General features: G+C 41.1%; 1 protein-coding gene across 1 annotated transcript; it reads left to right on the plus strand.

The window, feature by feature from the left end:
- Nucleotides 1–232: 232 nt before the first annotated feature.
- Nucleotides 233–14,198, plus strand: T265_09089 (hypothetical protein; the record flags this gene model as incomplete). The annotated part of the gene is made up of 3 exons (XM_009175074.1): nucleotides 233–440; nucleotides 8,928–9,054; nucleotides 13,973–14,198. 3 exons carry the CDS (start codon nucleotides 233–235, stop codon nucleotides 14,196–14,198), a joined length of 561 nt encoding a protein of 186 aa, XP_009173338.1.
- Between the last annotated feature and the right edge of the window lie 3,468 nt (nucleotides 14,199–17,666).

Consider the following 17,666-nt stretch of genomic DNA (forward strand, 5'->3'; position numbering starts at 1 on the left):
TAATCTATTAAGTACGTCTTTTTAATTCACTCACATCAGTTCAATAATTTTTGTGTGTAGTAACTGGACGGGGACGCACACGCAACTACACAAGCTTGGCAACCAATGGATTTATGTCTTCCTATCAATTGCCACGACACAATATCGACCAAACCTAATTAAAGTTGATTGATTATACCCGTATGTTCTACTATCAGCCAGAAAGATCTACTTCGTACTATGTTGCCAGGACATGGAAAGTGATCCTTCCGTCATTGGAGAAGCCCGAATACTGTTCTCATTGTGTGACCCAGATGACCGGGGCTTCATAACACGACAAGATTTCGATAGAGTGAAGGAACACCTACCCTTGGAAGACGACCAGCTGGATGCTATATTCGATGTCCTTGACGAGAACAATGAGGGATGTGTGACATCTGAGGTGTTTCTGAAAGGCTTTGGTGAGTGGTACGCTTGACATAACAATGCATTTATGTCTTCATTAGTAAAGAGGTTGGTTTTGAAATGCGTTTTCGTACTCATATTTTACTGCAGGTAGAAAGCTTTTAAAGCATAATCGCTATGCCAAAGTACGAGCTAAATGAGTTCCGGTAGTGCGGAACAGCAACTTGGCGGGTGCAAATAGCACAAAGAATCGCTTGTTTTCTTCCTGAAATTTTCACTTTGGTCTGAGTACACCACAGCAAAATGACCGTTAAGCGAACAATATGCTACACAACCTCGAGGCTGCAGTCAGTTTCGACCAGAATCAACCGGTGACTAATAAGAACATCCGCGTCTGTACTACTTCAGAACGACAAGTCATGATTTACATTCACACTTGAACTGCCACGCTCCCGACACACTCGTTTCAGTCGTATCCAAATGAGCGAGTGTGACTAAGTCATGTAACCTGACTTGGAAGTCAACCAACTGCCAGAACTAGATAAAGTAATTGAATTCATACTAACTTTGTTTTGCTGAGTTCAGTTGAACCACATAAAACAGGCCAAAAAACTTCCCACCATATTCACAACAAGGTGGTTTTTGTTTCCAACACCAACACTTCTAAAAACAGAAGTGATAGGGCACCGATATAATTCGTGTTGAAAGAAATAAGATTTTTAGTTTGAAAACTGATGCCAAGTATTCCTCGAAATAAGCACGTTTTACGATTACTGCATCCAAAGAACGGAGCACTGCTGCAGATGAATTGATTGGCAGTTTCGATGTTTACTATGATTTCTTCGGAAAACGCTCCCACTATAGCCGAATTGGTGTTCGTACGTTCCTAACAAATTTCACTTTTGTCAGAGCGAGTTTATTTGTTCATTCCACAAAACCACTCTCTGTTAACCATACCCCCGGCGGCGAAACGCTACATAAAATCCCCGGGATGGTTTTCCTTTTTGGAAATGGAATATGAATGGAATATGATAGGGACTTGTTAATCGTTTAGCGGCTGCACGCAAACATTCATCAGAAATGTGTCTAACTTACAATCCAGAAAGCCTTCTAATCTCACTCACTAAAACCTATCTGCCAGGATGTCAAGTAATTTTTCCAAAGTAGAATCGGTTAGCGAAATACACTCATTTGCAAACAAATTTTGTTTTGCGAGAGATTCAGCTGGGTTCCAGGTGAGTCTCTCACAAAACCAATTTTGTTTGCAAAGGAATGTATTTCGCTAATTTTGTGCAATTTGGTTTCAAGTAGAACATAATGTTCATGGAAACTCGGGGAATGTGGCTATCTGATGAGCCCCAAGAAGGGCGAAACCGTTCGTAAGCTGTCGAAGACTTTTCAGCAACCTTATGAGTGGTGAATTAGAATCAGTTAGTTTTAGAGGGCAGCATTCTTCAACCATCACGGCGTCTTTGGTGCAACGGTCTACTAGCCAGCTTTGATCACATCATCACCGGTTTCGGTGGTTGAATACGCTTATTCCTCAAACTCTCAACCCGTTAACTAAACCGCTCAAACAGCCCCGGGAGCAAACAGGGTCAGAGGGTGAAGCGATGCGAACAAGTCTGGCAAATGCATGGATAATCAACTAATCGGGAGGATTGGTTAGGGCGTTTTCTGAATTAAATCTGGCCACAACATCATGACCCACGAATGAATGAGTGGGAACAGCAGTCATCCCATGTACTGTGTACAGAGCATGGACAAGCGAGTAGAATATATAGATGCATCTCAGGTGGTAATTGAAAAATTAGCAACAAAGTGTATGTATCACGTAGAATAAGTTTGTAAAATGGAATTTTTGAGTTTGTGAAACTTGTCAAGCGTGAATAAAACGGAGGGAGTTGAAAGGGTGTGTGTGTGAAGAGCAGCTTTTGATAAACTGATGTGATACGTAGCGGCTTGTGGTTATCAGTGAAATGGTCTGAATCCGAAGTACAAACCCAACTTACCTCCCCAACCTCAGTTCACTTGTTCCAGAAACCCCCAATGCACAGACCAATAAAATCTGTGAATGAAACCCAAGAGGAATATCACAGTGGTGTCCTGAACCGGAAGACTGACGCCCCAAAGTCTTGACTCGACTGTACGAACATTCGCTCAGACCGTTTGTCGTTTTAGTCATCCACACTACTTAATAAGCAAGAACTTTGGAGTAAGGTTCAGCTGTGATTAAGTCGGCCAATTGTAAGGAGTTACGCAGAATGGTTCTCCATCCGTCTAAGAGCTCACCCCGGCAATTCCTCTCGGACGAAGATTTTATATCAGAATCGAAGTGTTTTAATAAAGCTTGTTTACCAAAGCCTACAGAAACAGTGACAAACCAGTGTTTAGAAGAGGTACCCGGACTAGAGGAGTGCTACGAATTATTCGTTCGATGTTCCTAAAACACAGAACAAACGTGCTAATCTTCCTAAATTCATGTAGACTTTACGTGGGCAACAGGTTTAATTTACATACCACTGCAGAATGTATCAGGTGACTGGGTCTTAAAACTTCAGAATTTTGAAAACTTACTAGACAGGTTGCTGTTCGCCTCAACAGACCACAATGTACAGGAAAAAATTCCGCAAATTTTCATTCGATTGCTTCGTTGAACAGCTTAATTCATCGCGGTTATGTCTTATCAGCCTTTAAGCTGGGTTAAGTTGGGGCCTGACTTCCTTGGAATCTATTCCAGATAAATATTTCGGTCCCTAGTTTTGAAGTGCCCCGTTTCCATACAACTTTATCCTATGATTTCTTGTCCATTTTTAAGCTTCTCAGTTCTCGAGTTCTTGTCTCCTCTGCAGCTTGTTGACTGTATCAGATTCATTATATTTGTCGACGGCGTCCTTGGTGGAGTACCATGTACCAAGTTCCTTCTTAGGTCCTGCTTGCGTTCGTATGCGAACTTCATTCCAGTCAGACTTGTGTCCATCCCGTTCTTCGTGTACGAGGGCAATCGATTATTGATAACCATTTTCGAGAGTAAGCTTGTATCCTGACGTCCGGTGAAATGCCTCCTTCATGTCTGCCCTAATGTAGTGTTAGTAAAGTCATTGCGTTGAATAATGCACATGGTATTGTTCCCCGCCAATTTTCCCGTTTTCCCCAATTGTCCTTTCTTTTCTACAAAGTCCTTCTTAGATTCCACAGGTTTTTAGGCTACCGTTGTATCATTCTGTCGTAAGGCTTCTGTAGCTAGTTCAACGATTTTTTTGGCCTTCAGTGTGTTTTGTAGGATTGGTCATGCCGGTTTTTTCAATGCGTTTAAATGGATATTCTCGGTTATCAATTTTTTATTGACCTTGTGTAAGCAAACAAGCCGAGGAAAATCAAACAACGAAGCGGTACAAATTGGGAATACGCAGAACTACTAAAACCACGAAGCATAAGGAGAGCCATCCAAATCAGAGGAGCTCACCAAGTACAGTTAAGTTGAGGTAGCAGGCTCCTCCAAAGATCCCTCTCGATGAAATATGTTCGACCATGAAGGTCACTAGTACCATCTGTTCCGGCATTTTTCTAAGATTTCCCCCTCTACAGGCGGTGGCTGGACCAAGAAAGAAAATCACTTGGTGGAAACAGTTACGCTCGACGTTGCTTGTCCACGCCTGGCGGAATTTCATCCAATACAAGACGGGTGGGTCCGTGATTTGTTATGATCACGGATGCGTCATCCATACAGTTGAATGTTGGTGAAATCAACCCATCTCAGAACTCTCTTGATCTCCTTCATCCAGAAAAATATCGCCAGGTTAACTGAACTCAAGTTCAATAATATTAAATCGCCTTGAGCATCTGTCCACAGACCTAACTGTACCGATAAATGATTCGATGTCATGGAAATCAAGCAGGCTACATCAATGGCCCACCTGGTTTTGGAATTTATCAAGCTTTTGTTAGCCTTACTCTCATTTGCTTCCGTTGTATGATCTGCATCCAGTTTGTTGGTTGTCCCAGTTCTTGGACTTGGGTTCCGCTCTAGTCTTTATGTCACCTGAATTTGGTCACCTGAATTATGAAACGATTTTTCAGCCAGCCACGCTATCTTAGCCTATCGAACACGGGCTATGTGCGTGCCTTGTCTTTTATCCGATGAACCAACCCAATGTCGTAACTATGCGTTATGCTTGGTGTCATTTCACTGAATCTTCAAAAATTGCTTTCCAAGGGATCCAGTAACCGTAAATACAGAAGCTGCAGAAAAAAACGCAAAGGGAGTAGATAATGGAGTAAACTGAGCCTACACAAATCTCGCCTATCACGAATTATCCCGGTCAGTTAAAGCGATCGAACAGGGCAACTTTCACTTGCTGGGGCTTTGACACGCGTCTTTCAGCTAACACAAACAATGACAACAACGGGTCTACTACGGGTTTCACTCATTCACGAAGACCTAGGTCTCCGATGTCGACTGATCTGGTTAGCCAACTGGATACTGTCAGTGAGCTGCACTCAAAACGAAGCAGATGTCGACTCAACTCTTTCAATCTATACCATCACCGAGTGAGCAACCACAGTTTCGGTGAACTCTGTCCACCCACAGAACAAGTGATCACCGAGTGTCTGATATTGGACGCTAATAGGTTGACAAAAGATTAGATAACTCGTCCTAAGACCAGATCGTAATATTATTGGGCCACCATGTGCGCACCGTGAAGATAACAGCAGTAGAAAGATGCTTGGTGTTTCATGGGTCCTAATTTCTTAATCATTCACCCACTCAGCTTCAATTCAATGGCTCTGTGTCTGCTTTATTCGATGAAATGTTTGTGGACTAATCAAGTGAGAGTGGTGTGGATGTAGATGCAATATCAAAGATGGAATGTAGCAAAAAACAAGAAATTCACTTTGTAGCAACGTTCGACGCTGCGGACCATGTGTGGAGAGAGGATAGTTCGAGGTGATCCGCTTATCTTGTAGTAGACAATACAAACTTTTTGTCAGCCAGATTTCGGTTTGCGTAATGCAAGACAGCATCCAGGGAGATTTTTGTAAGAGAATAGGTTAACTTCAATTTCAATCGATTTTTGGAAGTCGAAGCGTACGATTTGAGCCCACTCGCGATACAGCTGACGGAGATTTGCCAGTCGGTTTAGAAACAATTTGTGGGAAAAGCAGTGCAGCAACAAAATCGATGACGTAGATTATTAATGGCAGGAAAATTTCAGTGACAAATGTTGTAGAAAGTGCAGCAATATAAGCTGTAGGGATGCCAAATAGCAGTCGCTTAATTTTAGCGAAAGGGGGCTTTGAGGATCCTTAAAGTGGTCATTCTTAACTTACTCATCATGAAATGTCTAGAAAGCTAGATCTTATCATGGCGAGGAAGACTGTTGAGCAAATCTCCATACAGCCTTCTTTGAAGAAGCCCCCGAAGCTCGCCTTATGGTTACAACTTACGAATTCACAACGGCTCTCTGAAACATTCTTGGATTGTCTCACTTTCAATTCATTCTGCCTAAAAGCTACTTTTACAGCCTATTGTCGATAATACGAATTTTTTCATTGTCGTACCACAGTGATAACGAGCTTTGTTTAGCGCTGAAAACGAATAGAATTAGGCTTCTCTCAGATATTGTGGGATACACATACACAGACTTCAAACCATGTGAATGTTGAATGCGAAGCTCACTCACTGAAAGAAGTTCACGCATCTGTTAAGGCCTAAGGTTCACAGAAAACTGATATAACGATGTAGGTGCGCTCCAAAGAGGTTGACTTCATACTGAAGCCAGTACAAAGCACATCGCTTTAGAGGTTCACCATCTGATTCGTGTGGATCGCCCGAGCAAAACCCATCAGAATAAGTATGTAAACGGTAGAGTGCGTCTATATGTTGACCCAACGGTGTCTCAAAGTTACTAAAATCCTTTCAGCAGCCGAAGACAAGTTTCACCATTATCGGGGTTCTTCAAGTCTGCTCGGTTCTCAAGTTTGCATGACACTTATTTCCTACTTGAACAATAAAATGTAAGTTGTGAACGAGTTTCAATGAGTTTTGATCTCCCGTTAAGAGGTTGCAAACGGGGAAATGGTGTTGTGTAAACAATAAGATCAAGTCAGCCGCCTAGTGATAGCATGCTAATAGACACAGCTCGATTAATAATGGAGGAGGAATGTGCATTTTCCTGCAAGAGTGCACCCAAGAGTTAACCGTTTGTGGAAATACTATCAGGCTCCAGTTGGCTTTTTGGGTCATTCCGTTCCGTTAGATTCTCCCTATTGAGTCAGGCAGGAATGATAAAAAGCCGTATATGCAGTTTAGAAGACGCTAAGTTGAAGCCCCAGCTCGCCAAGAAAGAAGCCTTCCTTCGCAGATCTCTTGAAATTTCTGCAAACCTTTGACTGGTTAGTTCAAGCTCATTGCCAAATTCTTCAGTAATGTTGAGTTCATCTGTGTCACACCTAACAGTTCTCCCTGCTGCTTGTGAACACAGCCCCAAAGAAGATCTTGGCAGCAAAAAAGGAATTATTTGGAGCCTAAGCATTCAGCGAGTCAGACAAGTGCAGTAATTAATCGACTAAACACTATTCACATCGATGGCTTGCTTTGCACTGTCGATGAAGGTCGCACAGCTAAATGGAAAACAGATCATGGCATAGTTTGAACTGCATTAGTTTCGCACGACTGAAGCATAAGTTTCACCAATCTGGACGGTCCACAAACTCTTTCAGGACTTTCCCTGTTTCTCTTACTCAGTGGCTCCCCTGACACTGCCTGCACATACTGTGCAAGACAAGGTTATGAAGTGAAGTGCAAGTGAGGTTTGTGCTCCATTCTCGCGTGACCTCTGTTTCCCTCACTCTGCATAGGTTAGGTCATCGAAGCCCTCAAGGCTCCATTCGGTCGAAAAAAATAACTCACTGCTGTGGATTAGCCGGAAGCGCTCCAATGTTTAAGAAAAGAGCTTCATAAAGTTGGACAGTTGCTTTGGCACCGTTGTTTTGGAGGTTAGTTAGAAATCCTTTTCACACGGCTTATTCTGTAGACAAAAGTTGGATGAAGGTGTAGTATTAGGACCTCTATTTTATAGAACTAACTTTGCATGCCGATTCAGGTTTGGGCCCAACCGTTTATTCGATAAAATTGAGGAGTAGTGCTTGATTAAAATTACATGTTTCTATTTGGCTGACCAGACGAAATCCACATTTCCAAGAAAGAGAATTCTCCACGTCAATTATGTTAGGCAGAGGTTTAGAAGTTGATTAAAATTACATGTTTCTATTTGGCTGACCAGACGAAATCCACATTTCCAAGAAAGAGAATTCTCCACGTCAATTATGTTAGGCAGAAGGTTTAGAAGCCACTCTTCTTTTTTTTGTGCCTAACGTGTGCATGATTTGCCTGCTCCCAGTTTCTTCACCTGGGACAATTGTGATTAGTTGTCGCTGCAGTTTTTAAGCACGTATGGAATTACAAACTGGGTTGCATGAGTTAAGTGGTCGAGGAAAAGCTTGTTTTCTTCTAGTGCATGAACAGGTCAGGATGTTACTTTTATACAAATTAGCCCAATGATGACCTTACTTGCAGCTTACCGTCCTGAGGCTCATCTTTGAGGCGGATGCATTCCAGTACCCGGTGATGGGAACTGGTCATTTGGATCAGTCGATTAAACATGTTGCCCTTAGACAACTAGCAGCATAACTGGTGATTGCTCTTCGGTGACTGTGTGAACCAGATAGCGATCGATCCTTATCGGCCGTTGCCAACGTGAAATTCCTGCACTGGTGGTAAATCAGACTTAATGAACGGTTTTCACTTTGTTAACAGGAGTGGGTAGTCTGGTTGAAAACATTCCACCAGCCAGCAGGGTGACACCAAGATTATTACTGTATTGTCAGTAAGGTTTATTTTGCAATAAGCAAAGCGAGGTAACAGCTCCCTTACGTAGAAAACATTCATGGCATTTGATGCGACACAAACGTACAGATGTAGAAGTTCGTCATTTTTATTTTGGATTTATTTGACGGGAGACTAAACTCATATTCAGGTAGTATTTCTGATACAACCGCATCTTTAATAAAGGCGCGATTTGAAATTGCAATCAGGAGACCATTGTTCGTTACGTTCCCTAGGTACAACCTCACTTCTTCAACTGAACTGAATTCGTCAGTTTTTTCCATATGCAGTCAAAGGATGGTTGTCTCGCACTTCAGTGTCCTTTGTGGACAATTTTGGATTGCCAGAGAGGCACTAATGTCCCCGAGGTAGTACTTCAAACGAGATAGGTTTATTAGGAAGGCGACCTCTATAGTCTATTCATGTTCATATTTTGCACGTGAATCAGCTGAGCAAATTGATGACCAACGAGCACTAGTGGCATATCATGACTTCAAATCTCCACTGGGGATGACTGAAAATATTGACTTTTTGGAAGAACCAGGGATAGTCCACTTGTGCTTTCGGTATATAATCGATCAGGTGAGCTACCTTAAAGTTTATTGTGCAATAAATTTTTCTGATTGATCTAAATCAGCCACACCATGTTTTCCAGGTCAGTTCTTCTCGAAAAACAGAGAGGACAGGGGCGTTGAAATAAGTGGGTCATCCGGACAGGATTCAGACGAGGAGAATCACAAACATGCTCTTAAAGCAGTCGGTGCGGACGTACTGCTCAAGGAGTGAGTTGTATTGCCAGTAATAAAATAACGTGAATAAATCCTTGTCACTTGATCAGTCGTCCGATATTGTATTGACCAAACTGGCTTACAATAAGGTTACTGGATGTTTTTCAGCCGAAATTATTTCCAAAAATCAGTACCGATTGGCAAGTAGTAGAACCCTCATTTCCGAGGAAACAGATTGTGATTGCAGAATATAGGTAGATCGAAAGTGTGGGGATGGATAGAAGGTTGGGAGGACGAATTTACCCACTCAATCCCATATTGACGTAGGTCACATCGACTGGTGGTGGGACATTTGCAATCCAAGTGCCAAGCTCAGCGGACAAACCAATAACATGGTTTGTGATTAACCAGCCCTACGAAAGCTCGTTGGAATACTTGTTCCAGCTGCCAGTCAAACGAATATTCACCTATGATTTATTAGTCAAACATTTTGAGATATGATGCCGAAGGTACGTCCGGGGTTGAAAACTCCGGTCATGAATCACTATGCTATCTACTACGAGCAATCCGAATTTGTCTTCGACAAATATCTGTTTATCCGGAATGCAAACATCTATTCAGCTTCGTTGAATGTCGTTTTTAGGGTGTATTATTAAAAGGGAATTTTACAATCTGCAGATATGGCCGGATCAAACCAAAATTCATATCAAGGAACGAAGATCATCAAGTATAATAGGGTGCAAACTGCTGTCCTTCAAGTTCACTTATCAGCGATCACTAAAACAGGTTGATTATGCACTAGAACTTTTCCGGCTCTGTGTCCTCTTTTGAGGATAGAGTGTTTATTCGATTGGTCTTTTGTGCCTGACCTCTTGGTCCAGTCTGATTTACGTCCTCTGTTTAGACTTACTAATTTTGACGATACGTGCGTTCAATTAGTCTATAAAATATTCATCGCGTGATCGAACGAACAAATATTGGGTTTCTGCAATGATCTGAGCTAGTGTAGTCTTCTCATACGACCTATTGAGTTAATCCTAGAAGAAAACTTACGCTCATTTGCATCCTCCATATAAACTCTACTTCGTGAGACCAGGGGTTCAACCAACAAGCGGCCGCAGAAATGCCTACTTACTAGAGTTTTGAAGTGCACTGTGGACAGATGCTGCTATTTTTCTATATCGCGTGACGCAGCACGATAGTTTCAACAAAAAATGGCATAGGCTGTGGTCGTTCACCATTCATCCACTGTAAACAAGGAAAAACACTTCGGCAAGTTTTTCAAAAGGTTAAGCATTGAAGGAGAGCTTTGAACAAAAGCCTTTGGGGCTACAGCCCATAAACAAATCGAGTTCGGTTGGGACGATGATTAATCAATTTGTCGGAGGCTGCATTAGACAACAAATATCGGTAGAGAATGGGATGGTGGTGCTAGACTTACTATCAGTCACCTGGTTTGCAGAGGATAATACCTATTTGGAGGTAAAGTTCAACTTTGATCTTCAATTTTTTCCTACGTGATTTTATAAAGAAGGAAATTGAGGTTCCGTGTTTAGTACCTGCTTTCGATTGCTCAATGCCATGCAGCAAACAAATTGGTGCACTGTTTCGGTTTCTGATTGTGTTACTTATAATAACTCTTCGCAAAAGTTCAACTGCTATCAGGCTAACCGGGTAGTAGTTGAACACCAGATTTCCTATTATGCCTTCATGAATGGATGATAACTGTCAGTTTCTGGTGTTCTGGTATTAGAGATCGGAGTAGGGAGACGTGATAGACGACTGTTCAAAGAAAATGCTGTCAAGTGGCATCCATAATGGGATTAGTTGATCTAAGAAACATGGTTCACCATCTCCAAACGGACTGGACAGGTATAGTTTGCTAAAAACAAGCACTTTTGTTTAATTTGCCCAAAGTGAAAGTTTCGTTCAATAACTGACTGCATGACTGAGAGGCGTGAGAATATCGGAGAATCCAAAAAGCTCCCTGAATGAAACGAGAAGTTCAATAACTGACTGCATGACTGAGAGGCGTGAGAATATCGGAGAATCCAAAAAGCTCCCACAAGTGAAACGAGAAAAAAAAACAAATTCATCTGCCAGTTTTTTGATATCAGTAACCCATCAGGCACTGTAGAGTAATACTGTTGCTCAACAAAACTGAAACTTACTTTTGTGATAAAGCCAATAAGGCATGTGTTTTTAATAAAGGATTTTTAACATTCCAGATCCACTTACATTCCTTTTACCTGAAACTAGCATTCCAACCTAGGTCAGCCATTACAGAAAAAAGGTCTGTGCCGGTCTATTCGTGTGGGGATGGTGTCGCACCGAAGCGTCAGTTTTGTGCGCTTGTCAGTGTAGGATTCTTCCGCCAGAAGTTAGTCTTCAATGCGAACGATGCATTCCACTGACTCGCAACCTCGTCTTTTTGTTATCTTTCCAGGCATTTGTTTTCCCATGCAGTTTTTGGTATATATGACATGTCAATAGCTTTCCTCAAGCACAAGAATAAGTTTTAGGCCCAGTTAATGCTGATAAACTAACAGGTTCTAAAGGTCTTCGATCACCGCTTTCGCGGTCAGACGTCCGGCATTTTTTAAGATACCTCGACAGAATTCCACAAATCTCAACTATTCTCAGTAGGAAATTAAAAGCACTCAAGTACATACCTGAATTGTCTCGAAGAGATATTCACTCTCGTTGCACACCAATGAGAGCAACTTAGATTTGTTTCAGGTAGTCGTAATGTTTTACTCAAAGCAGTCCAAAACTGAGGTCCATCCTTGTAACGGTACGGCAGTAGTTTATAGCGAAAGTATTTAGTATGAAGTAAAGAACCAGTTGTTCATACTCGCAATACAGACTTTAAGAGAGTTGAACAAAAGCAGGTGGAATGAGGTTCACTCGTGCCTGTATTTACTTACAGTTCAGGCATGCTTGAACAAAGTGCCAATCACATTTGAAAAGAAGCCACTCTTTAATGGGTCAATACGTTCTAGAAATTTCCGTTATTATTTTGAGCTTGTTCGTGCAAACTGAGTAGTCAGAAGGAACCGAAACAATTCACGTGTTGCACACCAAATCTGTTCGCCTTCTTGTACCTGACCTTGCAGTGGACCATGCAGAAAGTAGAAAATCAATAATGATCACCACATGTTGAATGACTGGAGAAAGTGTTAAGCTGTTTCCATTGGAAAGGTTTAAAACTGGCTATTATTTTTCTGAGCTCATAATCTATTCAGAACTTCAAAGGATTTAAAAGGCAGTGAAAACATACTTTGTTTTGTCATATTTGTTACGTTTTGTTTTATTTCCTGGTTTATATTCTTTTGGAATTAGGCGGTGTTCGTACCCAGGCCACACTGACGTTTTGAGTTTCTTGCTTAATGAAGTGTTGTAGGACCGCTTAGTATTGATCCGCATATACATAAGGATCAACGAACTTGTACACGGGCCAAAACAATGTTCTCATGATTTTCATACCCAGGCTTAATCAGTAGTTCGGTCGCAAGCTCGAGCTAATCAGCGTAGAGAAAAAATGCCAGACAGATTGAAAACTATCCAGAATTCATATACCAACCACAGCCAAACTGATTACATCTTCAAGTGGGGTGAAAATATCTCGTACCCATCCAAATACCTATAATGCCACTAGGTCAACTTATCTACACCTTCGATATTAATTGTGGGATGCTTTTGATTTCTTTGGAACATTGTGGGGAAGATGTCCATGGGTGACAAACTTTAAAAGCTGAACCGTCTGTGCGTTAATTGGTGATCCTGAACACTGTTCACATTCAAAATACGCTGAACGTTTGCAGCTACCATGACTTTATTTTGGGCACGTATGGAAAATTTAATATTCTCGTCCTGACGGTACTTACTTATATAACGACTGACACAGTACATTTTCCGGTTGGAGTAGATCGTGATACAGTGAGGCAGCATCGTCGCATTTTTTTAGTCAGTCAGACTCGTCCGATCCTCTAATCGGTCGCACATCTTTGAACCACCAAACCACATCGTTCAAGAATTACTTTCCCGGCTTGTAGAGAAAAATTTCATCATATGAATAACAAGATAAAGCTAATGTGAAAAGCTCAGTTTGTGTTGAAATCACGAAAAAGAATAGGACATCGTTGGGCGTCTAGAAACCTCAACTAAAACTGTGTTTCCATGAGCACATGGTTCATCGTAGGCGCCTGGGGAAGACGGTAGCTTTGGTGAGTGACATCTGATCAGTTCACTGACTTTCAAGCGGTTGAGCTCAGCTACGTACTATTATGGAGTTTCTGTTTGTCCGAAATCAGTTCGTCTGAGCTCACGCAAGGCAAAATTGGACCTTACGGTTATGTATTACCATTGAACGGCCTGAACGTAGTAGGCGACGCCTTTGCCGGCCTGGTTTTGAGGGGGAAGTTTGCGAAATATCTGGTGGATGTACAACACGGATACATTTTGGATTTCACAGACCTAGCTTAGATCGTCCAGTTTCTTTGCTTGAAAGGGTGCATTACGCCATCCGTGAGGGGGGCCAACTAGGCACATTAACAGGTGCCTAAAGAATTCCTTATCTGAAATTGCAGTTTGCCTTGGTGAGGTACTTTGCGGTGAGGGTTGTCTTTTTAAAACATTTACGTCTATATATACCAGACAATTGAGTGAAGATGATGCTGGAATCTTTATCAGTGTGGTAGCACCTCACTAGTGATATAAAGCGATTACAATTATTTTTTCACACGTGAACCATAGTCTGTTTTATTTCCTCAAATTTCCTGACTGAGTTTTCGAAACAGGCACATGCTTTACCGAAATACACTCATTTGCTAACCGATTTGTTTTTTGAGAGAATCACCTGGAACCCAGATGAATCTCTCGTTTATGATGAGTAGTGTATAACGTCTATGCACACGGTTTATTCTTGACCTTTAGAGAAAGTAACGCTGCATGCACTTTTCTCTATTGCCAGCTACGAGCAGATATCACGCATATGGAAGCAGCTAAAACGGGACAACCCGCCACTTCTATCGGACTTTGAAAGAATGCTCACTGGCATCGCGAAAGAACTGGAAACTGCAAAATCGGAGCATCAAAGTATGGATCAAACTATTCAAAAGTACGTACTTCACATGCGTATTTTGCACACCTGGGACACATCAGGATCATGCTCTCAGAAATTTATCAACAAAAACTGATGATAGCTGTTCAGACGGGATTGAACTAGATTGCCAGTCTCTGTTGAAAAGCCGAGAAGCACAATTTGAGTGGAACTTCCATCCGGGGAGTCGTCACTTGAGTATCCAGAAAAAAGTGACCATCTAATGTGGATTCCGTCATTGAGAGATGAATGTGACTTTATCCTGCTTTAATGCGGGTCGTTCAAACCATTTGCAGGAAGTCACCAAATCAAAACTCCTTGGGATAGCACTTCAGTCTGGCTGTGATCAGATGGTAGTCTGATGAGCTCTCTTATTATTTCCTCCTTTTTTTATGGATGACTATCGTATTTGAATCTCTTCGAGGACCGCTCAGTTAAACACCACCTGAGAAGCAGTTGAGTGCACCTTCTTTCTTTTAAAAAACTTGGTGTATTAGAGGTTTTTTTGAGAAGCTTCGATTGCAGCAAAAACGCCTCTTATAGGAGTATGTAAAGAGAAGGGGTTTTTTTAAACCGCTGCTACTAAAGGCGACATTAGTAAGGGTGTTTATGGTGATCGTAGGGTGAGTGTGCATTGTATCTAACTTTGTGTATGCCAAGGAGTTTTTACATGCTAATTGAGTGGTCCGTCGGATTCAGCAACCAACAATTGTTGCACTATTCACTGTAATCGTAACAATATGATGACTGTTGATTGAGACAGTATTATGAGGATACTTGCCTCCGCCACCAAGGTAGTCTTCTCAAGACCACTGCTTCAATGAAAACTGACTTTATTTTGAGTTGCAACATGTTGAGACAAAAGTCTCCTGTTTTTCCCGAAATTTCACCGGTAGATCAAACGTTTGAACCTTAACCTAGCAAGAATACACAACTATTCCTAGGTAGAATCTATTGTCTTTAAAGCAAGTTGAATTCTTGAAGTTGAGACTCACCCATCCAATGTGACCAACCTGACATAAAGTAGTTTATATTGATGCGTGCATACTGTAAGTTGTCCGGGCGTGGGAAAATCTCCGAGAGAGCCAATAAGGAATACCTGGCGCGAGACTAGTTGGCATCTTTGCAGTTTACTCCTTTCTTATGTGTTGTTTCGACAAAAAATGTCAGGAAAACGAGAAATGTCAAGTAAACGTCGAAACCTCAAAATACTTTAGTACGCACTCCCAACTGTCAGTTTTTTCTTCTATGTTATTCGTGCCAGTAATTTATTTGTCTGCCTTGATGCCGGTAAGTTGACCTCATTTGCCGTTCGTCTAACTGCAGCTGCAAATGCTGATCGACCAAGCGTTCAAGTAAATAAATTTTCTCAGACTCATCCACTGTAATAGCGTTATTGACTGTTTTGAATAACGCTAATGATAGTTCAAATGGACCTTCAAAATTTCAAAAATGTTTGACAAATGCAGGGCGCATCTTGGGGTTTACTATATCTTTTTGGAGATTTACTTTCGCGTATCCGTTTACTAAAACCAAGACAAAATCTGCGGTTACCACCATGAATCAAGGGACTGTTGTTTGCAATCTTCAGGAGTCACAAACCTTGGAGGCAGCCAGGGGGGAGGACTTCCCGGGACTCAGCCACGGAATTACTATGAGTAACGACTGGATCATATTCTAAACGCATCCTGAATCAGAAATAACTCTCATTGAAGCTGAATTATTTGCTTCCAGGCTGTGGTGATCTTTTTGAAAGCGAACCCAACATGAACTGAATTACCCCATGTGTTATGTAGATGCACTTACCAGGTAGACATGAAGACCTTATTTCAGTTGTCTAAACCAAAGTTCGCACCCTGTATGGTCTTCATTCATCGGCAGAGATCACTCCATATCGAAGCTTTGTGTCCTAAGCGGGGTACTCTACATTTCTGGAAAAATAGCCACGAGTGTTAAGTATCGAAACTGATCTACTAAAGTAACCTTTTCTGTAGTTTACATATTACTTCACGAAAGAGAATGGACATTAAATGAGACACAAATTTTGCCGGTTTCAAGGTGAATGGCAATAAATCGAAAAATTGTGAAAACAGTCCAAATAGTTCAAAGAACTTGAATGCATACTTGAAGTGATGCAATACTTTTCTTTATCTCTAAATGACTTGTCTCTTCACTTCAATTCAAAATCAAGCAAAGGCACACTGGCGAACACACGGAAAAAATAATATAGATATTATCCGCGTTGCTTTACTGTATGGAGAAAATCTCAAAGGATAAAATCTTAGACTTTGGCATCCTACGTAGAACACTGGACTGTAATGTCTTATTAGACATTTTGACTGGTCGCTTTGGTATACTTGTTTGAGCCTTAAACACATGTATAAAGCCGGTCCGAGTTTAGTTTTAATGTATAAGGATTACCTTTTGTATATATACAAAATGCAAGCAGCTGTTTTCGAATCTTATCACATGTTTGCCTAACCAGCAGTTCATTCATTAATGCCTAACCAAGTAAGAGTAGCTGGCAGGTCAGAAAAGATGAAGACTTCTCAAAACAAATGAATTCAAGAGAGTATCAGATGATTGTCGAACCGAATCCTCAACTAGCCTTTCAGGAGTCAGAACATCCATTCCGATCCTGAGTCAATGGAATTTCCATTGAGGGAATTTTCTAACAATTAACAACCACCGGTTTATTGAAATGTGGATACTAGCTTTGCTCCTTCATTTCAAAGCTTTTCAAGTAGATTATTCTTTGTGAAACTTCATCTAGTAGTATTGCTTGTATTACCATTTTAGGTGTAGGTTCAACATTTAAAATTGCGGAATTGAAAGGGAAAAAACACGTTCTAAATTTCTTCACCATTAAATACTGTCATGAAAAGGGCATTTAGGTGTCAGCGCTGCAGATTTACTGAGCTAATTCAGTTATACGTGCATTAATCTCAAAATTTTGTAAATGAAAAATATTCAACTTATGAAAGTATGCTCGATATAGTGCTAGTAAAACCTGGTTCTTTATTCAATCAAAGTGCGTGATAGGATAGGAGTATAGTTATATGAAGCCGTAAACTGCTTCCGCGTGCACCGACAGATAATGATTCAGCTAATAAACACACAATAACCGAAGGGAATCAATTTTCTCTTAACTTTTCAGAAAACTGTGCAAGCAGGAAGAACACCTTTCCCGCATGTATGAAGAACTGGAACAACAGTTAAACCAGGAGAAGGAACGTCTTGCAGCGCAGGTTTGTCAGTTAGTCACGAAAAACTTGCTTTTTCTAAACGAATGTATCGTCTGCCAAACTAGATCAATGCTCTCATTTATTTTAATGGAATGTGTTATGTAAGACTATCCGGATTGCTTCCACATAAAAATATATCCATCTGATGGATCAAACACTTGATCTGTTGGAAGACGAGGCAACAGAACAACCCAGTGATAAGCATTTCCAGCGGAATAATGTACGCTCGTGAACATTGAAATCTAAATAAAAAAATGCAATATGCTAGAGAAAGATTCACTGATAAAAGTTACGTAGAAAGTGCGGACGAGTAAGTAGAC

This window comes from Opisthorchis viverrini, assembly GCF_000715545.1.
Source record: "Opisthorchis viverrini unplaced genomic scaffold opera_v5_255, whole genome shotgun sequence".
NCBI classification, from domain to species: Eukaryota; Metazoa; Platyhelminthes; class Trematoda; order Opisthorchiida; family Opisthorchiidae; genus Opisthorchis; species Opisthorchis viverrini.